The sequence below is a fragment of the Physella acuta genome, unplaced genomic scaffold (genome assembly GCF_028476545.2).
Source record: "Physella acuta isolate Inbredline_101_S28 unplaced genomic scaffold, ASM2847654v3 ptg001034l, whole genome shotgun sequence".
In the NCBI taxonomy this organism is placed as follows: Eukaryota; Metazoa; Mollusca; class Gastropoda; family Physidae; genus Physella; species Physella acuta.
The window spans coordinates 514,841-542,017 of record NW_026732551.1 but is presented as its reverse complement, the minus strand read 5'-3'; the positions used below and the strand labels follow the sequence as shown (position 1 = coordinate 542,017).

At 38.8% G+C, this 27,177-nt stretch overlaps 1 protein-coding gene across 2 annotated transcripts; it reads left to right on the top strand.

The window, feature by feature from the left end:
- Window positions 1–4,929: 4,929 nt before the first annotated feature.
- Window positions 4,930–27,177, top strand: LOC131954831 (RNA-binding protein MEX3B). 2 transcript variants are annotated; one of them, XM_059318623.1, is made up of 3 exons: window positions 4,930–5,142; window positions 8,579–8,866; window positions 20,399–27,177. In XM_059318623.1, exons 1-3 carry the CDS (start codon window positions 5,028–5,030, stop codon window positions 21,919–21,921), a joined length of 1,926 nt encoding a protein of 641 aa, XP_059174606.1. In that variant the 5' UTR covers window positions 4,930–5,027; the 3' UTR covers window positions 21,922–27,177. The 2 variants fall into 2 exon arrangements, with proteins under 2 accessions (XP_059174606.1, XP_059174607.1); XM_059318624.1 differs by lacking the exon at window positions 4,930–5,142 and having other exon boundaries at window positions 8,412–8,866.

Below are 27,177 nucleotides of genomic sequence, written 5' to 3'. Positions count from 1 at the left end.
AATCTAAAAAACTGAAGGGGTTTGATGGAAGCTCAAATTTCTGGACAAATCCAGCAAGAATCGGCTCAGAGATTTTATCACCTACTTAGCGAGAATGCAATAAACAGATTGGCACTCTTCAGCCGTGTGAAAACAAGAAAGTGACCGGGAAAATGGCTGCAAAAATGTGTGCGTCATTCAGATCAAAGACCGGGGGTGGTAGACAAATGCTATCAATTCGCTGCACAACGCGCTATGGTTTTTTTTTTATATAAGCCGGGTTAGGTCTCCATTGATTCCACTTCATGGCATTAGGTCCTGGTTCATATTAGTTAAATCACATGGGGGCAAAGGTCACATTAGCTGAAGCACTGTAGGTTATATGTCATATTGTGTAAATAAAAGATATATCCGTTCTTTTACCCGTGTTACAGTTTCGAGATACAAAAAATCTTTTTCTACCATAGCAACTACTACCTAATTTTTTCTACCATAGCAACTACTACCTAATTTTTCTACCATAGCAACTACCACCTATTTTTTTTCTACCATAGCAACAACTACCCAATGTTTTCTACCACAGCAACTAATATCCACATTTTTCTACCATAGCAACTACTATCCAACTTTTTCTACCAGAGCAACTACTACCCTTTTTTCTACTGTAGCAACTACTACCAGTAGCGTAGCGAGGGGGGGGGGGGGCGGGGGGGACATATGTCCCCGGGCGCCGAGCTTAGGGGGGCGCCAAAATGGGTTGGAAAAAATAAATTGAAAGGTTGAGGGGGAGGGGGGGTGCAAATCGAAAGTTTGAGGGGGGGGGGGTGCAAATCGAAATCTCGAGGGGGGGGGGGTGCAAATCGAAAAGTTTTTCTGCTGCAGCAACTACTACCCAATTTTTTTCTACTAGAATAAATACCCATCTTTTTCTTCCACAGCAACTACTACCCATCTTTTCTACTGTAGCAACTACTACCCAATTTTTTTCTACTGTAGCAACTACTACCCAACTTTTTCTACCATAGCAACTACTACCCTTTTTTCTACTGTAGCAACTATTACCAAACTTTTTTTTTTACGTGTAACAACTGCTACCCATTTTTTTCCTACTAGAACAACTACCCATCTTTTCTTCCACAGCAACTACTACCCAACGCTGCATGTTTGTTGAGCCAATGTCCAGCATTATCCCGGTACTAGAGATGGCAGTGGCGGATTAAGATAAAGGCTGACAGGGCTTTAGCTAGGGGCTACAATCTTTAGGCCCACATTTTTTTATTCTATGAGACAGATGGGCTGTTTTACTTTCCAAACAATTTTATATAGGTTGCATCGGTCAATGACATCTTTCTCCTCCCCCCCCCCCCCCCACATACAGATTTTCAAGAAGGGGCCCCGTCCGTTCTTAAATCACCAGTCAATAGGCCCTTGCGCACATACTCTAGGTAAAAATTATCCAAAGCATGATTGTAATAGAATTCACAAATTTAACTTATAGCTTAGCAGTTTAAAAATATATGAAATAACAACTATGTATTCCCTAATGTGGTCATCTTTTGACCCAACCACTTTCGGAACCACTCGTGGAACCCTCGCTACTATTTGTCTAACCGCAAAGGCAGGATTTGATCAAAGCTGTGCTCTCGCATAATGCTGAGGCCCCTCGTACCAAAAGTGAACAGCCTCCTCGTGTCTGAAGTCGCCGCCACGAGTGTATCCTCTTGACGGCCATAACGCTGAGGAAGAGAGGCTGCTAAATTTATGTGACGTGTTCATTTAATTAATGAAGTGACTAAATATCTGTGACTGGCTCATTTAATTAATGAAGTCAAGTAGCGATCAAGCTCTTGCATAAAGATTCCCGTGTAACTTGAATGGTGTAGCTCTTATGGTAGCTGACTCACGAAGTAGTGTTTGTGATAAATGAAAACTCACTATATCATAGTATGTTTGCATCATGGGCGGAGTTAGCCCAAAGTGGGTGGGGGATATTAACGATGAGACAAAAGTTATAAAATTTTATTCTGTTATGCTATTTTATATCACGTAAGGATTAGTTGTGGCTTATACATTTTTATTTTTTGAATCTTAACTATGGTAAATGGTGGTATAGATATGGTATATTATAGTTATATAACACTGGATTGAAACGACAAAGCGTACAGAAACTCCGAAGATGCTTCTTAAACTGTAATTCTTTTGTTATACTGTGATAATAAAAGGGATATCATCTAGTTATACTTTGATAATAAATGGGCAATCATTTAGTTATACTGTGATAATAAATAGGCAATCATTTAGTTATTTTGTGATAATAAACGGACAATTATTGAGTTATATTGTGATGAGTGGGCAATCATTTTGTTATGTTGTGATAATAAATGGGCAATTGCTACGTGTATGACATGTAATCTGTAAGGCTTACATTGGCAGCAGATTATCTGTGAATTATCCAACCCCAAGTTGAATTGTTCCTTTATTAGATTACTGTCGCATCACGTTTTTTAATATTTCAGCACAAGTTTTATTGGGTGTGTGAATAAAATAAATATAAGCCTGTGTTTCACTGAATCGATCATTTCAATTTTTTCTTGTAGATTATTGTATCAGGGGACTAGCATGTTGCTATACATGGGAGGATAGAAACGTTGATAATTGGGCGCAGCTTTCAATTAGTTAATTAAACTTCTTTTTAGGCTAATTGCTTGTAATTAAGATAAATACGAACAGCTCTAATTTGATATATTTCTAATATTGGGACACTTGTGTTACGTAGGGGTTGGATAGGGCCCGTAAGCCAGTGGTCAAATACTCCATAAATTGACGTATTTAAGGTGCTGATGACACCATAATTTTATGTAAACATGGTTTTGATGACTCCTTTATTTCGTGTAAAGGAATGATGACTCCATAATTTCATACAAGTACGGTGCTGATGACTCCATAATATTATGTAACAACGGTTCTAAAGAATAAGTAATTTCATGTAAGGTACTGGTGACTCCATAATTTCATGTGAATACCCTACTGATGACTCCATAATTTCATGTGGTTACAGTACTGATGACTCCATAATTTTATGTAAGTACGATGCTGGCGACTGTGTAATTTCGTGTATAGTTTTGGCCAGCCCTATTTAATATTCCCTCTTACGACGAGTTGTTCCCATGTAAACTCACTTGACGAGCCTCCAGGGATTCGATCCCTGAATTGCCAATCGGTGGGTTTTTTCACGTTAAAAAGTTGTAAATTTATCCCTCGATCGGTCAAAGAGCAGTCATTAATATTCATTATGATAATGCTGTCGCGAGAAATAAAAAACGTTATCAAATTGTATTACGCATTATTTATGTTTTTACAGTATCGGCGTTTACAGAATAAACTCCTCGCCACACAATCGTGAATAGAAAAGTCTGTTCTCGATATCGTCATTTACTCGTACATGTCTCTACAAATCAGCATTTAGCCCCCCCCCCCCCACCCCCACCTCCCTTCCCCAATTTGTCTAAAGCAACACGACGTCAACCAAACCAACCCCTTATTTGATCACTAACTATATATTTGGTATATAGAATCTACGCCCACAAGTTTTCCAAGCAGCCATTTCTTTTTAAATTTATGATAATGGCAGATGTAGCATGGAATTGTATGTCTATTATATGACTAGTAATATGTGAATGTGGGTTTATAAATGTAGGCCCTATGTCTACAAAACAAATTTCTTGAAAATAATTGGTTCAGTATTACAACAAACAAGACTGTCCGGCGTGATTGACCTCTAGATGAGGTCAGAGGTCGCGCGGCCACACCACACAGCAACACATAGCCAGTCGTCTGCTCCTGCTGTGTACAAAACGTTTGTGGTTTCCCTGGACCGTAGGCTAGCATACCGCTACACAAGTTCAGTCGCTCATTTCCAACACGCTACAAGTTACACAGTTACACATTGACTGATACTAAGTTATTTTTAAAAAAAAAAATATTACTTCCACGTAGGCCTACACATTTTAGATAATATAATCACCGCCGTCAACGTTATGGTTTCATGTCTAACTATAACTATTAATGTAAAAAAAAATGTTTTATTTATAACGCCGTTAGAAATCTTTAACTGTGTAGTACATCGTCGTCTGGTCATGTTCACTGTTCTTGGACAAAAGGCGGGAAAAAGTTTCTGCAGGATGGTGAAAAGACGAGACCCGACCGAGTGCCGACGTCTAGACAGCCAGACGCAACTGTTGATGCGCCGACACCAGAAATAACTCGTGCAGACGTGCTGTCCAGTTTGTTGCGTCTTGCCCTCCGTAACCAGCCAGTCACCTTCACCCCCCCCCCCTCCCCGCGTCAATTTATGACGACCGTGTAAACACATGGCCTACACTACCAACGAGGTAAACAAATAAAACACGTGACGGACGGTAAATGAAAAAAAAAAAGATTTTCAGTTTTCACACACTGTAACTTCACGAGAAATTTGCACGAGAGTTTTTTTTACACGAGCCAATGGTTTTCTGACGCGACCTTGCTTGTGGGCTGTAGCGATCCTTCGACAGTAATCGCCTGCTGAAAAAACTGCGTTTTCATTTGTTAAAAAATAAATTTTAAATAAATTATAAAAACTAATAATATTTAAATCTAGATCTCTGGCTTGTTTTGGAAAATTATTTTTTTTGTTCATTTTAAGTAATCATAAACAAATATTTACTAACATCACAAACTTAATCTAGTTAACTTAAATGGTGCTTATATTTTTTACTAATCTGTTATACAAAATATAAAGAAGATTTGGCCTTTAAGATAGCTTTAAAAAAAATCTCAATAAAAAAAAAATCAGAGTATCGTCCCGAGTATCGCGACAACCCGAGTACTGACTTGATACGGATTTTAAACAATCGAATAGATCACGCAGACTGTGAAATTTTTAACACGCACTTGTTCAGGGAGATCAACTCAGTAGTTTACATAATTGTTTTTAATCTTTATTTTTTTTAATTGGCGTGTTAATTAGCGGTGGTGCTTTGATCTAATTAGATCGAATTATCTAAGACATGCTGAACGGAATTGTAAAATCCCACCAGTTACGGCCAATAACGGCCGCGCCCGTGTCGACATCATCAGACGATAATGACCATCAGCAGGCAGACGACTGTGCGGCCATCATGGGTAAGCCGACATTAATTAAAAGCTTTAGCTAATAATTTAATTGTACAATCGACGCTTGAATTATTTACACACTGTATATGAGGCGTGTAGTGTTTGCCTAGTATAGTGTTGTGGTGACCTTTCGTTATTCTGTAACTTATTCTAGTCTAGATCTATAATTTACAATCACCATTGTCGTTCGGTATTTTATTCTGCTGACTTTCAGTTAATTATCGGAACTTTTTTTTAGCTAATTATAAGTTTATAACTAATGAGCTATTAGAAATTGACCTTCAAGGAATAATTAGTCTAGTAAATTCGAAGGTCAGTAAGACATTCAATGATTCATTCTATACAAGTACTGAAGACGACTCAGGATATTAAATATTATTACAAACTTGTGGCATATGGACATATTAGTTAGCAACTAATTACACGGATCTAGATCTAGATGTAGATCTATAGCTTATTTTAAAACTTGAATATCTGTATAGGGCTACACTGTGAGAATATAGTGGTTTAATTTTTAAAAATCTACACAAAGTGGATCAGTTGAGATGGCGCGGGATGGGTTAGCTGTCGTTGGTCAAGTCAAGGCCTAGTCTGTGGGAGAAATATTTCCAATCAATGCACCAAAGTATTGACAGTAGATCTACTTGTTAAAACAATGAATTTTGTTTAAGGCATTTTAATAATAACATTGTCAGATACTACCCCACCACTTCGTCTTTCTAAAAACGAGGGTGGGGGTGAAGGTTTTTTGTAGTAAAAGATGGCTAGATCTAGACTAGTATTATCTGATATCAATATATAAACCTAATCGTAAACATTACAGTAACACTATTAAACCCTTGCTTAATTACACAGAAGTGCCCATTGTTGAATTTTTTCTAGTAATAGGTTTAGATTAGAACTATGATTTACATTGAAAGTCTAGTGGTATGTTAGTGAATCAATAGGCTATACAACTACTTTGGCCCCTAACTACTTTGGCCCCTGTGGTGCAACTACTTTGGCCCCTGTGGTACAACTACTTTGGCCCCTGTGGTACAACTACTTTGGCCCCTGTGGTACAACTACTTTGGCCCCTGTGGTACAACTACTTTGGCCACTGTGGTACAACTACTTTGGCCACTGTGGTACAACTACTTTGGCCACTGTAGTGCAACTACTTTGGCCACTGTAGTACAACTACTTTGGCCACTGTAGTACAACTACTTTGGCCACTGTAGTACAACTACTTTGGCCACTGTAGTACATCAACTTTGGCCACTGTAGTACAACTACTTTGGCCACTGTAGTACAACTACTTTGGCCACTGTAGTACAACTACTTTGGCCACTGTAGTACAACTACTTTGGCCACTGTAGTACAACTACTTTGGCCACTGTAGTACAACTACTTTGGCCACTGTAGTACAACTACTTTGGCCACTGTAGTACAACTACTTTGGCCACTGTAGTACAACTACTTTGGCCACTGTAGTACAACTACTTTGGCCACTGTAGTACAACTACTTTGGCCACTGTAGTACAACTACTTTGGCCACTGTAGTACAACTACTTTGGCCACTGTAGTACAACTACTTTGGCCACTGTAGTACAACTACTTTGGCCACTGTAGTACAACTACTTTGGCCACTGTAGTACAACTACTTTGGCCACTGTAGTACAACTACTTTGGCCACTGTAGTACAACTACTTTGGCCACTGTAGTTCAACTACTTTGGCCACTGTAGTTCAACTACTTTGGCCACTGTAGTACAACTACTTTGGCCACTGTAGTACAACTACTTTGGCCACTGTAGTACAACTACTTTGGCCATTTAAAAATGTTATCTGGACCTTATTATAATTACTTTCCTTCTCCTAAAATAACAAACTAGGCTTGGCCTGCCATCATATTTCAAGTATTGAATGTCTGAAAAAGTTCAAGTTAAAATAAACACCAGCCGCCATCTTACTTTTGTCATTGTTCGTGGCACGCGCACACAAAAATAATGTCAGACATCTGTATTCAAAGATTCTGGGGAAGGGCTGTAGTAGGGGGGGGGGGGGGGGGTAGAGAGCCGGTTTAGTTTTGAATGAGTGAGAAAAGTTGTATTCATCAAAAGGCGATTTATAGCCCTCGCAAGCCCCTCGACAGCCCAATAAGCTGAACGTCTGCTAGCCATGAAAAGCGCGCTAGTCGAAATTATCACAGGTAATTAAACAGACGTTTAATTCCATCGTGCATATAGTGCTAGCAACAGCTGATGATTGGGTTTCTTTATGTCATTAAATATGAGAATCTAGGTATTAGTTTGCCCCTATCCTAGAAGGCGTCGCAAAAAAAAATTAATCTGTATGTGAAAAGAAAAATGTCGGATTCAGCTGTTCCATGTCACCAAGATGTGATGATGTATGTTACGTTTATTCTAATCAGCAGTTGCGCCGGGTGGCTGAGTCGTTATTGGCCTACCTAGTGTTGAACTATATTGAGCATGACTTGACCATATCAACAACTGACCACCAGTTGAACAACTGTCCAGTTGGATTTCCATATTTTAACCTATTATGAGAGATTAGTATCGTATTTTAAAAAAAAAAAAATTCATACACAATTTGTTTAATGTGTAGTTTAAAAATAGAAATCAGACTTCATATAAATCATGTCTACACAAGTTTACGTACAAAGTAAATAAATTCAAAACCACCCTATTGTTTTTAGTATAAGTTCAGTAGGCTTATATTTATAGACGCGTGTCGTTAAACGAATGGCCCCACCGGCTCTCCTTGTTATTGCTAGTTAATTTCAATTCTCCCGCTGGTCTGTTTGAAGGACAAATACAGCACTAAATCCCCAACACGCTTCGCTTACCACGTGGTTTAGGCGGCACGCGAACGCTTTCACGGATTTTTCTTTGTCGAAAACCATCTGCCGAGACTAGTGTTAGTAGTGGCGAGGGTTCTTTGTGATTTTGTGGGACGTATCACTGGGGCGAATTTTTAAAATGATAATTTAAATATAACCGGTAAAAAAAAAAAAAAACGAGGAAGTCGGGTCTTTTGTTAAATGGGGCGAGGGAGGGGAGGGTAACGTATCCATTCTCTACATTGAGGAGACGGGACACCGGCACGTGACCGCGCTTGTTGTGTTTATTTTCATCTGGGCGCACTGGAGTGAGTCAAAGGTTAACTCCGCCTCTCAACCAATCATCTCGCGGCGCTGCCGCGGTGCGTGGTGTAGCCTAGTCTTTGTGCTAGATTAGTAAAAATAAAATAAAAAAATCCCTTGCGGAAGAGGGGGGTTCTAAGCGAAGGATACCACATATTCATAAAGAACTCACGAGCGCTGGAAGTTTCATTTTAATTTCTGAGTGGCATAGGATAGACACATGAGTTTTCTGTTAGTGTTTAGATGAACTCTTATTTCTGGTAGAAGCGCTACGTTTTTTAAAAAAAAATGCCTGAACCAGTTTCAGATCTGAACCGTAATCAGGAGGTTGGATACTACGGCAGTGGAGGTAATTTCTACGTGAACGAGGACCCGCTGGACATCAACGTGCGTAACCTGGAGAACCTGTCCCTGATGGACAACTTCAGCTCGGCCCTGGGTGGGATAGAGACCAGTGACACCCTCGAGTATTTCCACGACTTTGACGCGGTCCTCAACCCGTACATCGACGACCCCAAGGAGGGGAACATATCGAGGACGGTGCGAGTGCCTTCCTCCGAGCATGTTGCTGAGATTGTTGGTCGTCAAGGTAACCACATTTATTTTATCTGCTGTTAAGTGTTGTTTATTAGGCGTGTAAAATGTAACGTCGTTAGGCCGGCGAGGCGTAATTAATTAACCCAGCACACCACAATTTCATAGGAAACCGCTTGATTGCTAACATTTAAGTAAGAGAAAAAATACATTCTCAATTAAATTAAATGCATCAATAGATCTAGTTTGATTATATTAATATACTAGCCGTCCCGGCCAGGCCCTGCTCTGGCTTCTGTGAAAAACCTTTCCGTTAAAGACCATTACCTGTGTGTTTAGTAATCATCATAAACCCGGCATTGCCCACCCAAACCACAACCAACCAAAACAACAAAACGCAAACATAACGCTAACACAATTAGAAATACAAACGAAAACAAAAACCTAACAACAAACCCAACCACAACCACAAACACCAACACAAACACAAAGAAAAAACAAACGAAAACAAAAACCTAACAACAAACCCAACCACAAACACCAATACCAAAAAAAAAACAACGAAAAAGCAAACGAAAACAAACCAAATCCAAACGCAAAACCAACCAAAAACACAAATACAAACCCAAACAAAAAAAAACACAAACAAAAACGAAAAAAGAAAGAACAAAAACGAACCAAATCAAAACGCAACCACTAACGCAAACCCACCTAAACACAAAGAAAACACTAACGCGAACATAAACGCCCGGGGCAGAATCGCCTGTTTTAGCTTAATAAACGACTATAGTACCCCAACTTATTCATAGTTTTTGCACTCACTTAAACGAACGCGCCTGTTTCAATTTAATGAACAATTATAATACTCCAAGCTTATCCGTAAAATACCTAAAACATTTGCACTTGATCAATCCCCGCTAATTATGTAATTATTTTTTTCCCAACACCAAAACAAAGTAATTAAAAAGTAAATGCTTTTCAACTAATGCAATGTTTTCATAAAGGGAAGTAATTGTGTTTTGCCTAATTTATCAAAGGGAAGTAAGCGCTATAGGACTAAATAAAAACATAATTAGAATTTTTGTAAAAGATGATATTTTTTTAAAACTTGTGTTTAATGAACATGCCGACAATTATTACTATAATTTGAAAAATGAAAATGATTTCCCAACACTTTTAATAGTAATTTTTTAACTCATAAATTTAGACAAACGCGCACGATAATTGATCTCACACTTAAATCCGTAGAAATGCCAACGACAAACATATGCGTTACAGAATTGAGCTTTATATATTAGATGTAGGGGATCTAGATCTAGTATTGAGTAGTGTAGTTAGCCCTACCTAAACTTAAATAGATCTAGATCTAAATCTATATATTGAGCATTGTGTATGTACATGTAGATACTAAGATAGTTGTGATGCAGGCCTTATTCCACTGTAGTCTTGTAGATATCTAGTTGGCTATTTTCGTCCATAGGCTAGTTGGCTAATTTAGATCAATAAAGCAATAGCTGATACAAAATGTAAATGCACATGCAACTTGTATTTCACCTGCTACCCTCAGGCCCAAGCGAGCGGGTTAATGAAGGTGACTAGACTCTAATTGTAAATTATAATTCTGTAATTAAGACGCCGATCATATGCATCAGGATATCGATAGGGTGTACAGCTGTGTAGATTATGCTGAAGCTTCGTTTATGTCATGTGTGTAGGCCTATTCAGTAACTAAGTTTTCTAGCACCCCTAGGGACAACCCCACCACCCTTAGACTCCTCCACCTTACTCATCAACGAGCCGTAAACACGTCTATGTTCTTGTCTTTGTTCATCTACATCCATGCCTGAACAAGTGGTTATTTTTCTCCATGTATTTACCATTGTTGCTCCCCCCCCCCCCCCTAATTCCTTCTTCGACCTGACATGTCTAACCAACGGTTACATAACGTTTAGGATCACTGAACATGTCTAACTCCTGCTCTAGTCAAGCGAGACCGACTTTACAATCCACCGGATTAAGAGAACGATTTTACACTACATTTCATCGAAGGATTTCGAACATGCTACCCTTCCGTGTAGCGGCTGTGTGGGCTGCAAAATGTTCCACTAAACACATTCGTACATTTCACACTAAACCCGTGTCTTTCGTTTACCGAGTTATTTCCCCCCCCCCCCCCCCAAACAGACTTTTTTCTTGTTTTTAACAGAAAAGATCAATGAATTCCCTCCCCTTCCTCTTCAGTCCGACTAGGCTTCCTGTCAGCCGGTATTTCAATTGACCATTGTCCGTTTCACGGGAGGAAGAATCTGGAAAAGGGTTCATTGATGGATGTCAAGGGAAGTTGGGGGGGGGGGGGGGAGGGGGGGGGGTGACCGGGAGGCACCAGACAGGACAATGGCCAACGACAGGTGTTGTGTCTGCCTAGTACCGGGCTGTTCACTCTTTGTACTGTCGGCAACCTCCCCCCACCTGCCGTGATTTTTGCCGCACAATTTCTCTTTATTTGTTAAACCTCCCACATCCTTCATGTAATAAACTTACAGACATTTTAACGTTAGTGTTTAGGCATCCCATTGTGTTGAGAAAGGTAAATATTTTTACTATATATAACCTTACCTGTGTAGGTAGGTAGGACTATCGTGTATCAACAAACATAACATAGACCACATGACTCATTGTGTTGGCATCGCTCGTCGGTTGCTTAAGCTTTTAAATGAGTTTTTTTTCCCCTCGTAAACGTTTTAGCTAAAAATAAGGAATTTTCATTCTTTCGTCTCTGACGTACGGCTAACAAAAAAAAAACCGTACTACCAGTGTCGTGTTGATTTGTAGCTTCACGTCTGCACACTGGCCGTTGACTAACTGCGGCATGAAGAGGCTGTGTACGCAACAACTGTAACATTATATGCCTACTTTATTCGCCTCTTGTGTCAGTACTCGTGTGTGTTGGTTGTAGTGGTTATTTTTTTTTGTACCAGTCTATTAAAGGTTAACGGAAATTCCCTATCCAGTCGTTCGTTCGCTGAACTCAAAATGTTATACTTATACAACTGCATCGTTTTTTGTGTGTTGGTTTGATAGGTCTTAAACATTAGCGTTGGTGGTGTGGGGGGAATGTAATTCACTTAAATGCGGGGAGGTTGGTGTTTGGTTTTTTAGCGTGCAGCGTAAACTAACACCACTACAATGGCGCACTTTGCTTAAGGTGATGGATGCTCCCACCCACGGGGGGGGGGGGGGGAACTTCACACTATCAGCTGCCCGGCTTCAGGCCCCTACAGTAAACCATATTAGCCGGTCACCCCCGGGGGGAATCAAGGTTCAAGGCCCCCGGATAATTTCTTTGTCGGTCAGCCTGTCAGATTAATTTCTTTATTTACTTCTGCCAAAGTGGATGTGAATCAAAAGTAATGTATTATAGATCAGGGTCGGGTTGAGTGGTAATCGAACCCCAGTCATGTCTGTCAGAATACCGTATTGTGTATTCCATCTTTGTTTGCTGTGCTCTTTGTTCTCGCTATTTATGTATAAGCCATTTCCTCATTATCCATCGTCGACACACAATTCCTACTTGGCTATTTATAGCTGACCTACATCTTCTAAGATTCTTAACTATTTATTTACAACAACGGCGATAGGAATAAACGGGGCGAAGAAACATTAACAAATGTACAGATATGCTCTAAAAATAGCCCGTCTGGAGTAAAACCAATATAAAAACACTCGAGCCGTCTTAAACAGCGTCGAATAGCCTCGTATGATTTACAGCGTGAGTCAGATGTGTACCCAAAGTTTCGTATCGATCCGCCGTGACGTCACCCATTCAGCAATTTACACCAGTCTCTCAAGCATTTATTTTATTCCTGTCAATAAGCATGTCGTTAAATATTCGATAAACACGACTTTAGCATCGGACTTAATTACGTCGTTGGCTCCTCGTCAAAAGAGACGTTATGTCCTCGTGTGCAGCACTTTAAACACCTCGTGAGCACTCGTCACTAATCATCGAACCTTCGTATCTTTTTACTTTCAAAATATAAAAAAAAAAATCCATCCCAAATCTCCTATCTCCTCCCAATAGGCACCTCGGGACATTTTTTACCCTCTCCCTCGTCCTCGTGTCCCGTCTAATCGATGAAAGTAGTGCACACTCGCGCTCCGTGGGCGAGCTACACTCTCCTATTCAAAGTACCGGGGATTTGTTCAGACTTTAGCTAATGGTCAGCCGCTGGTCAGCCATGCCACTGATATCATTGTGTTGATTGTCAGACGGACCGACCAACATCGAGTCATCAGTGTCCGATAGAATCTGACCTCGGCTGCCACCGGGAGATCTAGAACCGGTGGAAAAAATGGCTTGCTTGTTTGGTAACACTAGAGCCAAGGGGGGAAACAGACACTGGGAAGAGCTGGAATGCGGACGATTCTCTGTATACATAATAATGTTAACAGGCCGTGTTTAGGATGCAGACAGACAGCGCGGGTTAGGTTTACCTGCAAATATTTCCCCAGTTTTTTACTCGTATCGGGTGTCTATCTGGCTAAAATAGAAACAAGTGCTGAGATGTTGATTTGTTTCGTTTGTGGAGCTGGTGGGATGATAATTTTTATGGATAGCCCGTGAAACCAATATTTTTAGCGAATCAGTTCTATCAGGTTTTTTTTTTCCTCTATTTTATCACATAATTCCCGTCCCACTTTTTAGAGAATAGTCAGACATTTTGTTTAAGTTAATGACTTGTAACAATTTTCATTTGGTCATTTTTGCCCCCCCCCCCCCCCTCTCTTCTCGACTCTAATCATGGTTTATATCCATCTTCACTTACCACTGATCACCACTCCTCTCCTCTCCACTGATCACCACTCCTCTCCACTGATCACCACTCCTCTCCACTGATCACCACTCCTCTCTGATCACCACTCCTCTCTGATCACCACTCCTCTCCACTGATCACCACCCCTCTCCACCGATCACCACTCCTCTCCACTGATCATCACTCCTCTCCACTGATCTACACCCCTCTCCACTGATCACCACTCCTCTCCACTGATCACCACTCCTCTCCACTGATCTCCACTCCTCTACACTGATCACCACTCCTCTCCACTGATCACCACCCCTCTCCACTGACCACCTCACCACTCCTCTCCACTGATCACCACCCCTCTCCACTGATCTACACTCCTCTCCACTGATCACCACTCCTCTCCACTGATCACCACTCCTCTCCACTGATCACCACTCCTCTCCACTGATCTCCACTCCTCTCCACTGATCATCACTCCTCTCCACTGATCACTCCTCTCCACTGATCACTCCTCTCCACTGATCTACACTCCTCTCCACTGATCACCACTCCTCTCCACTGATCACCACTCCTCTCCACTGATCACCACTCCTCTCCACTGATCTCCACTCCTCTCCACTGATCTCCACTCCTCTCCACTGATCATCACTCCTCACCACTGATCACCACTCCTCTCCACTGATCACTCCTCTCCACTGATCACCACTCCTCTCCACTGATCACCACTCCTCTACACTCCTCTCCACTCCTCTCCACTGATCACCACCCCTCCCAACTGATCACCACTCCTCCCAACTGATCACCACCCTTCTCCACTGATCACCACTCCTCTCCACTCCTCATCACCTCATCTGCTCACAATTCCCCCTCAGTGCTCCGCTTACCACCCCCCCCCCCCCCCGTACCTGCCGCAAGTCAAACAGCCGGGAACACTCCTGGAGGCGCCAGAGTCGGTTGATATGGAATGTATCATCATCGATTACTAATACAAGTGCGCGTTTGTTCGGTACTCACTCTCGGTGGCGTAGACACAGGGGGCCTCCTCATTCGCGAGGACGCTACGAGGGGCTATATTTGACACGAGTGGCGTAATTCCCACAGCAATCTCGTATAGAAGTGGCTTCAAGCAGGGAATGTTATTGAATTGAATAAATATTTTCCGCCAGACTACAAAAGGCGGGGTAATTTATCAAGTTAATGACCATCGGTTAAACTATGATTGCATTGTCCTCCTTATCGAATAAAAATAATACGATTGCGTGGTCGCATCGCGGTTCGTTGGTTAAAACAGATCTAAATAAAATAATTTAATAACGAAGTTGTAAGAGCCTAGCCCAATAACAATGACAGTGATCTTGGCCACTTATTTGTACACAAGGGCCTAACCCCCCCCCCCCCCCTTTTATAGCCACGAATTTGTACACAGTGGCACAACAGAAGCAACGCCCCTGGTCAGAACCACTTATTTGTATACAGCCAACATCTCGGCACGCTCTTTGGAACATCCATCGGGCGGGGTAAAGTGAAATTGTAAAGAGAAAGGAAGTCAAGTCCTCGGGGAGGCCGTGTCGAGGGCGGGATCACTGCCGAGTCTGGAAAAAAAAAATAACGGCTCTGCCATTTTCTAGAAATGTGATTTAGTATCGACAACGCTGTGGACTTTTAAGGATTTAAAAAGTATCTTTATGTTTTGGAAAATGGAAATTTGAGACTTTCATGTAAATTACAGATTTAAAAAATACCTGGCCATTGAAATTATTGTCCAGAATGTGTAATCCTGTCGGTATTTGGTTTCGAGAAATCCATCTCATCTAGGCCAGGTTGTTTTCTCGCCTTTAAACATTAATGTCGGACAATCGGGCGTTGTGCTACTACTTGTGAACGACAGCCATTGACCTGGAAACATTTATCTGGCCAAGCCTGCATGATGCTGATATCACGTTACATAATTAATACATAGCTCTACTTTCTTTGAAACACGCTCACACCTCCACTCCCTTCCACACACTAGTTCCTTCAACTTTTTGAAAAAAAAGTATAATTTAACAGCTCACCCTCGACTACCAGTTATAAAAACACCCTCGGTATAAAAAGCTCGTTGTTCGGGACAACGACCTGACGGACGGTGCGGGACCCGACTCGTGTATTCAGCAGCTGATACGGATCTCAGATGAAATCAACGCGCGCGGCTTCTCCCAACAGTAAATATCTGTCTAGGAGCAGACGAGATCTCTGCCAGGCCTCCCCGACACACCCAGAACATTCTCGGCGTCGCAGGAATTTGATAAACTTTATCACACGGAAACCAAATTAGGCACTCGCGAGGCTCTCGCTATGAATGGGCCTACTATGGTATATATTGCTTCATACGCATAGTATCATGTATATATATATACACATACGTGTATAGATTTATTGTTCCATTTGATAAACTTTATCGCACGGAAACCAAATTAGGCACCCTGAGGCTCTCGCTATGAATGGGCCTACTATGGTATATGTTGCTTCATACTCATAGTAGGATGTATATAGGCCTATATATACACATACGTGTATAGATTTATAGTTCCATTTGATAAACTTATCACACGGAAACCCAATTAGGCACTCGAGACGCTATGAATGGGCATACTATGGTATACGTTGCTTCATACGCATAGTAGGATGTATATAGGCCTATATGTACATGTATAGATGTATAGTTCCATTTGATAAACTTTATCACACGGAAACTCATTTTATAATGTAAATAGCCCATATAATATACACATACATGCATAGATGTATATTTCCATTGGTTTGTGTTGTCCAGTCCCTCTGACAACTTGATTGTCCACTAGACTCAGGTAAACCAGTAATCGCAAGCCTGTGCAGAAGCCAAGCAGTTGTGGATGTAGCCACTTGATGTTCAAGAAACAGTTGTGCGACAACCGGACGGAGGGGAGGGGGGGTCGAGGCGAGAACGATCGTACTTTTAAACGACCACTCACCTGACGGGGGGAACGAACTCGTTCTGCGTCATCCTCACCTGGCCAGCTGTAGGCGAGGAATGCTACCGGTACCTTCCTTTCGAGTCATTTCCAACCCCCCCCCCCCCTTCCCTCTTCACCGGTGTTGATATGTTGGAATTTTGGCACGAGATTACTTTACTGCGTGAACGAAAGTCTGCAACCACCCTACCCCCTTTCTCTAGACGATGTTGAAAAATTCCAAGTTCAAGGCTAGTCATTGACTAGCCTACCTGTGATGCAGTTCACTGGTAAATTAACTGTAACTAAACTAATGATGGACAAGGAAGATTGATGAGCAGTTTTTGGCTCGTGAATTAATCATTCACCCCCCACCCATCCCAGTCCGCAACACAGCACTCGAATTTCCACGCACGTCGGTTTAAAAAAAACCGTACGGTTTAAGTTTCAGAACCCCATTCACACAATACACACAGAAACAGACCTGGAAAAATGTGTACGCTAAAACCAGGCCGAGGGGCGAACGACTTAATTACCGCTCCGTAAATGAGGCTACGGACGTGCTAATGAGACAACACCCTCGCCGGATGACGGCGCACAACGGTCTACACGCGTGTCCCACTTTGCGGTGACTGTCAGACGTTTTAGGTGTACTCACTGCCGTTCTGCGGAAATAATTGTTCGGTGTTGGCTTTTATTGACTAAATAAATTGCTACTTCTTCAATAGAATGGTCATTTAGATGTCAAAAAGTGTAAAATAATTTGCTTCTTCTTCAATAGACTTGCCATTTAGATGTCAAAAAGTGCAAAAGTTACCTTATAGTTTGATTTTTTTTTATTAAATATACTTTATCATACCAATATACTAAATCATTTAAACATTAAAAAAAATAAAAAGATTTACTTTTAATACAGTATTTACTGTGGCAATGGACCGATCTATTTAAATTAAAAAAAAAAACGTTTTAAAATGTTCCTAGAATCCGCCTCGAACCGAGGTCTATTTACATGCGCGTGTGGCACTGTGACTTCTCGCTCGTGACATTCCAAAAACCGTTTTGAGAATCTGACGTGTGTGTTATTACCAGTGAGTGAAGGCTCACTTTGCCAACGGATATTTAACGTCTCGTCGGTTGACAATCAGAACCTGACCACTAATTTTACTCCCATGTCCATCTGAATGATTGTGACAGTCCAGTCCTTAGACCAACAATGACTGGGGGAGAGGGGGGACAAACACGTAAACAATGTAAAACTATTTCTCTCTCTCATATTTAAATCCTCCTGTAATTGTAGGAATATTGATTATTTGTCCAGATGACGAACTGTTGAACAGACACCACCACACTCATACCAAACGACGGACGGGTGGGCAGACGAGTTAAACCGACACGTTTAGACTTGGGCGACTCTGTGACATTTTAGAAGATCCAAGTCTGTCACCAACGGTGGCTTCTGAGGATCAATATGTGCATCTTAGTGCAAGTCACCCCCCGGGGTGAACTTTACTGGGTGGTTTTTACACGCATGTACCTATATATAGACAGCGTGGTAGATTTTATTGACTGATTGGTAGATTTTTTTGGTAGATTTTATTGACTGATTGGTAGATTTTTTGGTAGATTTTATTGACTGTTTTGTAGACTGCGTGGTAGATTTTGACTGTTTGGTAGATTCTATAGACTGATTGGTAGATTTTATAGACTGATTGGTAGATTTTATAGACTGATTGGTAGATTCTATAGACTGATTGGTAGATTCTATAGACTGATTGGTAGATTTTATAGACTGATTGGTAGATTCTATAGACTGATTGGTAGATTCTATAGACTGATTGGTAGATTCTATAGACTGATGGGTAGATTCTATAGACTGATGGGTAAATGTTAAGAGAATTCTGCCTTACGACCAATTTGGGTTTTCTTTGTTTAAAAAAACACCCCCGATAAGTTTTAAATGATCAATTTGTGATAGAGTAGCTGAAAACGACGAGTGCCGTCCATGACGCCAACGGGCCAGATGCGTCACGAAACGGCTCTGATAACGCCCATGTTTGAGTCACGCGGGCAGCCAGAAGAACAACACCGGTAATTAACGATCACTTGGAGCCCGGGGCGTGGTAAGGAAATTGACGAGCTGCGGTTTACGAGCGATACTCTAATAAATTGTAACGTGGCCGTGGTCACTGCCCAGTTGATGCAGAGTTCAGATCTCTCATAATTTGTGATTGATATTTTTTTTTGCTGTAAATGGCTTAAAAATTTTGAAATTTAAAGTAAAACAACAGATTATGGATTTTCATGAATACTTTCACAGCTTCAAAGAATAAACCTTTGTAGCAAACTTCAAAGTTGAAGGCAATAAACGCTTCTCTTTATACCCTTGCTTTCCATTTTCCCGTGTCCATCTATCGCTTCCACTACATTACCATTACATTGCCAGCCATCTAGTCGTCTGCTTGGATACGTAAACTTAATTTGGCGTGAATAATTTCCCGTAGCATGTCTTTAATGGAAATGTACCACGTGATTCAGAAAACAAGGGCAAATTGCGATTGTATTTTCATTTTTAGCCAACACATATACACGGCATTCCTCTGTACTGTTATGCCAAATAATTTAAACATTTCTGCTGCATCTGGTACAAACTTATTTGTATTTTTGTCCTTTTAAGTCACACACGCCTATATTGTAATCAGAATAAACGAAATCAAAAGTGAACGGGACTCCTGTTTAAAAAACAAAGTGCGGCTTAAAATAGATATTCCAATTGACGCCATCTACGGAAGCTCTCCGTGAAGTAATCCTAAGGTACACTCCGGTGAAGTTTGACTAAGAAGCTCTCCGTGAGGTAATCCTAAGGTACACTCTGGTGAAGTTTGACTAACAAACACAACTGTTCGACAGCTCTTCTGTCCATGTAAACAACGTTAAGTAAGATCCTCTTTTGGCTCCCATTATAAAACCAGTTGTCATTCCCGCCAAGTGCTCTACGTCTGCCGATCCCAATCTATTATTATTCACCAAACGAAAATATCAACTGGTGTTTGGTTTGCTCCGGTGTGTGCGCAGTAAACAAAACACAGCACTATAGATAGGCTACAAGATTCACTTCAACATACGCCAGTGTTGATTTTACTTTTTATAGCCCGGCTGTCCGACCAAATGCTACTTCAGCTACAAGTATGTCACTGTGATTTGAACTAAGTGCCGAAACCACTAGCAAGTACCATTCAAGTGATTAAGTTTCCATACAACACATTTTTTTTTCATGCCGATCGATATTGACGATCTCTCTCGTTAAAAAAAAAGTACTGTAGCTTCGTGAAACAGGTGTGGGCAGTGGGCGGGGGATCTGTTAAGTGCATCGATGTTTCGTGATAAGTCGTTTAGATGTGCCAGCCTTGCTAACTAATTTGGGAAGCTCATCAAAGAAAACCTACACGTTAGTTATTGGCTGGTATATCGCTGGTCGATTTCTGCAGCTCCAAAGCAGACGTGGATAGAGAAAGTAGAGTTCATCTGTTTTTTACCTCGGCCTACGAAGAAAGGGTGTGATTAGCACTATTCCCAACCGTCTTCATTCTACTTTCGTAGGTCAGGTACCCATTAAAGCTGAGTGGACTCATGGACATCCTAGGGACTCGAGTCCATTAAAAATAAATTATATTATCCAACCTAGTTTGTTATTAAACTCCACAACAATAACCACATTTGTTTTAGAAACATAATCAATCTTATCAACATTGGTTGTAATTATTGGTTTTTTTTATTATAAAGAAATTTTAAAAGATTCCTTTTTGTTTTCAGGCTGTAAAATTAAAGACTTGAGAGCCAGGACAAACACCTACATTAAGACACCCATGCGCACACAGTCACCCGTGTTCGTTGTGACTGGCAAGGAGGATGCCGTTCTGCTCGTTATGGGGGAGATCCAGAGTGCAGCTGAGCACTTCACACACATTCGTGCCTCACGCAATCACCACAAGGTGGCTGGTGGCCTGGACACCAACAAACCAGTGAGCAAAGAAGGTGACATCATGATACAGGTAACCGTGCCTTACCGAGTGGTTGGTCTGGTTGTCGGGCTCAAAGGTCAAACCATCAAGGCTATCCAGCAAGATACTGACACTTTTATTGTTACCCCAAATCGAGACAAGGCCCCTATTTTCGAGATCAGAGGTCAGCCGGAGAATGTTGAAAGGGCCAAGATGATGATACTGCGCCACATTGAAACCAGAACCAGGCACTGCAGGCTCCAAGACACGACAAATCTCTCCAACAACTGGAACGATGAGCCAAGACAAAATGGAAATGACTATTCCTTCTATCACGGGGACATTTTGCCTCAGAATGGCAACAACTCCTCCTGTGGGATGTCAATCAACAGCAACTTCAGCAGCAAAGGAAGTGCTCCCAATGGGAATTCATCTAGCAGCCAAGGAACAGGTTTCTCATTTTCATCCACAAGCCCACCAACTACTGTAAACTACAACTGGAGAAGTTACGGGAACATACTTGACCAACCTCAGAATGGTCACCTCACAGCATGGAGTAATGCAACTTCTGACTTCTCACCCATACTTGGAAACGGAACTGGGTTGTCAAGCGGAGCCAACATCATCGGCAACTCAAGAAACGGCAACAACTTCCAGTACAGCATGTCTCTGGGTAGCATTCCCTCATCCTCCAACAGTTCAGCCAGTATTTCCCCACCACACGATTTTTTAAACGATGGCCCGTTCTCTAGCCACAACCCATTTGGGCCATCTTTAAGCAGCCCTTCTTTGAGAAGCATGAATGACCAGGACTCTTTCCCCACCTTCCCACTCTTGACCACTGCCTCCTCAACATCAACCAAAGGGAGCTTGGTGTTGGGCAACCTTTTCCAATCTCAGAGCAACGTCACCTCCAGCTTGAGCATGAGTCTCATGAGCTGCAATGAAGGCATCCACGGGTTCCCAGGCTCCCTTCAAGACGACAGAGTAGGCTACGGAGGACACTTGAGTTGTTCATCATTAGGTTCCTTCTCAGGGACAATCGGAGAGTCAAACATGTTTACTGGACAAATGAATGGATTTCCCAGCGGCAACTCTAGCCCAACAAGCAAAAGCTGCTCTTTAAGTGATACATCAGGGTCCCAGGGCTCCCCGACGCCCCGCCTGTGTAAGGTGTGTGAAGAAGCTGAAGTAGTTGCTGCATTAGTTCCTTGTGGGCACAACCTCTTCTGCATGGAGTGTGCTGAAGGGATCATCAACAAGGCTGCTGAGAGTGAGAGGAGATGCCCGGCTTGTAAGGAGCCTGCAGGCGACGTACTGCGCATCAGGGCTTAAGGTCAACCAGAAGGGTTTGGTTTTAGTCAGACTTTTTTTTTTTTGTTTAATCTTAGACTTTAGGAAATTAGACATTTTTATATATTAAGATTATTCCTATCAGATATTTAAATTTTGTAAGGCAACTGATTTTTAATACACAAATTTTATTTCTCAATTTAAAAAGTAGTCTGGGTAATTTTTCTTATTTGGGAGAAGGAAAGCTAGATTATTTAAAAAATTTTCATTATAATAATTTTTACATTTAAAAACATACAAAAGGTAATACATATTGTGTTAATACTTTTATCTCAGATGTAAATTGATAGTGTAAACTGTCCAATAGAAGTTTGACCTTGATATTTGAAAAACTGAAGCGTCTATAACAAATAACTCGCAGTATTGTGTTGCTGTATATAAAATGTACATAGCAAATATGCATTAATCTTGCAGCTGCCTATTTCATTGTTGGTGATTAAACCAAAATTTTCACTAGCTGAATTTAATTACTCAATCCAATTAAGAAATCCGGTTGGAAATTTTTTCCTCCTTTCCCATTATTTTAAGGTTCACAACTTTTAATTGTTTTAATGCTAATTACATGAAGTTTAATTTGTTTACCAGCTTTTGGAAAAGCTTAATGACACAAGCTAGGAAGTTTAATTTGTTGTACCAATGTTGTTTTAAGGGGAGAAAAAATTTATTTCTCTTTCATGTTCAAGTTTACCCTTAGAGTGGGGAATCTTTAGAATTTTTAAACTAATTTTAGTTTTTTGTAAAGTATCTGATTCATTCATTTAACACAAGGCTCTGTGATTTTTTTTTTTAAATACTTTTTTTTTCAACACATACTGCTACATTCAGGGTCCATTTAAATTATTTTTTCTGTGAAACTGTTTTTTAAGAATTTCTAATTTGGTTGTTAATGAATATAACAATTAGACTACAGATGTGTCTCAAACTTGTGCTTCCTCTACGATGTAAAACTTGACTAGACCATGCCTACTTATTGTTAATGTTAGAACCACTGGAAAAGCCTTTAAGCCCTGAAGTATCAAGTGAAGGTCATCTGTTTGTTAAAACTCAGAGCCGTATAAATGAGGAGTACACATGTATTTAAGTTAAATTTTATAGTATAGAAAGTGTGTACTTCTACATTGTTTATTTTTAAACAAATGTCAAACTTTATAAGGACTCAACTATTTTGTTCAAAAATTTCACATAATACATGGTAACATGCATAATAAACCAGTGTATTAAATTCTAAACCTTGAATTAGCAGTAAAAACAAGACATCAATTTTAATGTATTGATCTCAGAATGAAACAGCTGATTGGCATTTTGTGGGAATTACTGTAAATCTTTAAAAAAGGTGAACCCTAGAACCAGCTGAACTGCTATCCCAGAGTTCTCCTGTGAGTAGTCGACTGGACTGATCAAAATTCAATCGTCTATTTTTTTTCATGAGTGAAACAAATATTTTCATCTTTGTAACTAGATTTTCTTGCCCTCTTAAAACGTATCCATCGAATTATCAAGGGATGTATTGTTCATGACAGAACAGGTGTATTTTTTTTCTTGATGCCTGGCCAAACTCACTGTAGTTTAGTTTGTTAAGCACACTATATTTATATTTATTATGAATTAAAAATCTCTTCCCAGAATAAGATATATCTATATTTATCTATATAAATATCTTCTTAATATTTCTTTTGAATAAAATTAACATTTTGCTTCAAATAAAAGCCACTCTCTTAATTGAGGAAAGTATATTGTTGCAGTTTCGTTTAGCGACCTAATTCTGTTAAATTTTATTGCACTGTTAATCAAATCTAAAATGTTTTGATGCATTAAAATATGGACTAATTTTTTTTTCTTATTTTACTGTTTCATTCCAATAACAAAGCTCAGTGATCTGAGTCAGTACCACAAATTTAATCTATAAATCAAAGTCTATTATGCAAATTTTATTTTTCATAAATGTTATTATATTTTCTTAGAATGTCTTAAAGAAAGAGATTATATTTTAAATATGAAATAATTTTGCTCATTTTTAAACAAACTAAATGTTTCGCTTTCCCACAAATGATTTCTGAAACATTTTGGAAAAGAAAAACATGAGGTTGCTATGTGAATATACAACACAAAAACAAACAAAAAAAATACACAAAGGGATCAATCGTTACCCAAAGATCTGATTGTACAATGTATTTTCTTTCTTTCATATCTCCTACAATTCTCCGATAAAATATTTGTGAATTTTCTAAATAAAACCTGAAATATTTATTCATGTACATAGATACCAAAAAATTGTTTTATTGACAACATTGCAGTTACTGATGATTCTACTACATGTAAATGTTTTTTTAAATAAAGTATTTAGATAGTGTTATTTTTTTATCAACATTATTGTCAAATGATTTTCCCTTAGAACTAATTGTAGAGGTGTTAATATTTAAAAGATCATTAATATTCATAATATGCGTGTGAATATAATTTATGCAAAAAAAAATCACAGAATGATTTATAATACTGACAAAGCTAAAGTTATATATATATATATATATTATATATGTATTAGAAAAAAATTGTTATTGTAATATCAAAGCTATTTAATTGATGCATGGCATTGTTACATGGTGTGTGTTTAATGTTAACTGAAAACAATTTTTTCTATGTTTAGCTAATGATCAAAATTTTTATACAATTCGTTTGGTGTTCAATCTTTAGTGTCAGGAAGTAAGTTCTATCTGCTTTGGCGTTAGGGAAAAATTTGAGAAATTGTTTGGTTGTTATATTTATTTTTATTTCTGCATTCTACGGGAGTTGAATTCCAACTCGATGTTAATTTATCATTGGTGTACCTATATTTGATCTAACTGTATGTTAGATATTAGTCTGTCTATTCACCAAGTATTAATATGTAATGATTACAACAGAGTATTTTATTCAATATTAATTTCTAGTAATAATTGATGTTATTTAAAGTAGCTTTTTAACACAATGTAGTTTTTGTTTCACTTTTGTATTAAAATAAAAATATAATATATTAATATTAATGATATTGTCTACATATATCAGATAAGGTTAATATCCAGATTTTTTTTTTACTGCAAGCTAAGTTTAAAAATATAATAATGAACTATTTAAAATTTCTATTTAATCATCTCTACAGAAGATACCATAAATAAATTGCCTTCTCTCATTGTTATGTTTATATGCAAATAATGCGTTATTATATAATGCTGTTTTTACTATGGAGTGTAATGCACATGTATACTGATGTTCACCATACCTAGCAGTTAAAAAATTTTAAGTGGATTAGTTGGGCAGTTTGAATTGATGAAAAACCAATTATATTTTAAAGTAAGTGCATTTTAATGTGTTGAGGATTGGATAAAAGATCTAACAGGAAGAGCTACTTCCACTTTTTTCTTTTCTTTTATCCCTACCATTGATTTTGTTCATTTTGTCTTCCATGTAAGATTCTTTTGCTTACAAAATAGGTGTAGAATATCCATGAAAGACATTGAAGACTGGTATGAGTACTAGCAGTAAAAAATTGTTTTTACAAATCATGGTGGTAGTGTGTTAACCAGGCTTAATCTGCTTCTTAAAAAGTATTTAAAATTGAGTAATAAAATGGTATTTATAGTGCATTTTTCTCTTTGAAGCTATTTTATAGACTAGGTAAAACTGCTTGATTTCTAATTAATAGAGCATTAATTAACATTTTCTATTAGAAAATTTTAAACTGCTGAAAATAGATACAAATTAAGAAGAGCTTATTATTTTAGATGAGTTGAGTCAGTTTTCTAGAATGGACCTGTATGAATAAAAATAGCTATTTTTTTTTAATATTGAATTTTTCTAACTGTAAAAAAGCCAGATTAAATTTTCATCTTGTTCAACTTTAAAATGTGTAACCTAAACACATTAGATATAAAAGCTCTTTAATTTATGGCCATGATTTTAAAAAAGTGATAACTTTTCTTGTTCCTCTCCTAAAAAAGCCCAGTATAACATATCAAACACGACCAGAAAACTGCTACTAGAAAGCTAGTCAGTGGGGTTAGATAGGTTGGGCAGAGGTGTGATTCTTTGTTGGTGCCTGTTGAGATGTGCTGTGATGGTCCATCCGAGGAAGACTGAGTTTTGTTTAAATGCTTCACCTTTTTAAAGGGAAAACATTTGCTTGAATGTCTTTCAGTGGTTTTGTACTTGATTCAGAAATGTGACGCCATTCCCTATTACTTTTTTTCTATTTAATACTATGTACTTATCCATTTTCTGGAGCTTGTTTATTTGTCAATTATTATAACTGCTTTATGTATTTATGTGTATGCTCCCAGTGTTTTTTTTTTTAATATATTTTTCAACTTCAGCATAATTATAAGTTGTCATTTTTTGTACATTTTTTTCCCCATATAAAAATAGATTATGGACTTCAGTGTCCAATATGTTTAATTGCAGAATGCTCAAATATTTTTGAAGCATGCTTATAAAAAAAACCAATGCCCTTCGATTGGCCAGTTGATTCTCAAATAAAAGCATAATACATATCGCAATAAACTCTTGATAGTCGTGAATGTTTGGAGATGTATTGAAGACTAAAGTTGAATACAACTTATACAGTTAAAAATATACCTGAATTAAAAATAAATTTATTGTATTACCTATCTTGCAATATTTATGTTTAGTCTGATCACGATGTTATTCATTTAAGTAGTGTCCTAATAGTGTGCAGCCTAGTCGTTCAATATCCGACTGCAATGCCTCCAGTTATTTTAGCAGGTTTCAGTTGTACTACTTCCATGTTTATAAATAATACTCAGTTTAGCAATATATTTTTATTTTTTTAAACAGTGTTAAAGAAACACTAAAGTTTTTTTTTTGTTGTTGTTGTTGCCTTGTAAAATAAAGGGACATTTGTTCATAAAAAATATTCATTTTAATTACTCATTTTAAGTAATATAAAGCTCCAATGGTTTAAAAAGTTCGACTTTTTTTTTCAAAGTTTAAATCATGCTTTAACGATTCAAATCGAACTCATCCTCAAAATTCCCTTTGTTTTACTCATTTTCTCATGGCAACCACAGTAATCATGTCAGTTAGCTCTGTCACAACTTATGTGTCACAAATCATGATTCGTTTTATTTTAAAACCTAAGGCCGACAATTGCAATTATGGCCTCAGAGGTTAATTTAAAAAAAAAAAGATATATTTGACAAACGTGTAATGTTCAAAATTTTATTTTTTGCATTTAAATAAAAAGTT

Coding starts and splice junctions, on each gene's coding strand:
- LOC131954831 (XM_059318623.1), top strand. CDS start 5,028: ATGCTGAACGGAATTGTAAAATCCCACCAGTTACGGCCAATAACGGCC. Junction 5,143..8,578: donor CGACTGTGCGGCCATCATGG/GTAAGCCGACAT, acceptor TGCCTGAACCAG/TTTCAGATCTGAACCGTAAT. Junction 8,867..20,398: donor TGAGATTGTTGGTCGTCAAG/GTAACCACATTT, acceptor TTTTGTTTTCAG/GCTGTAAAATTAAAGACTTG.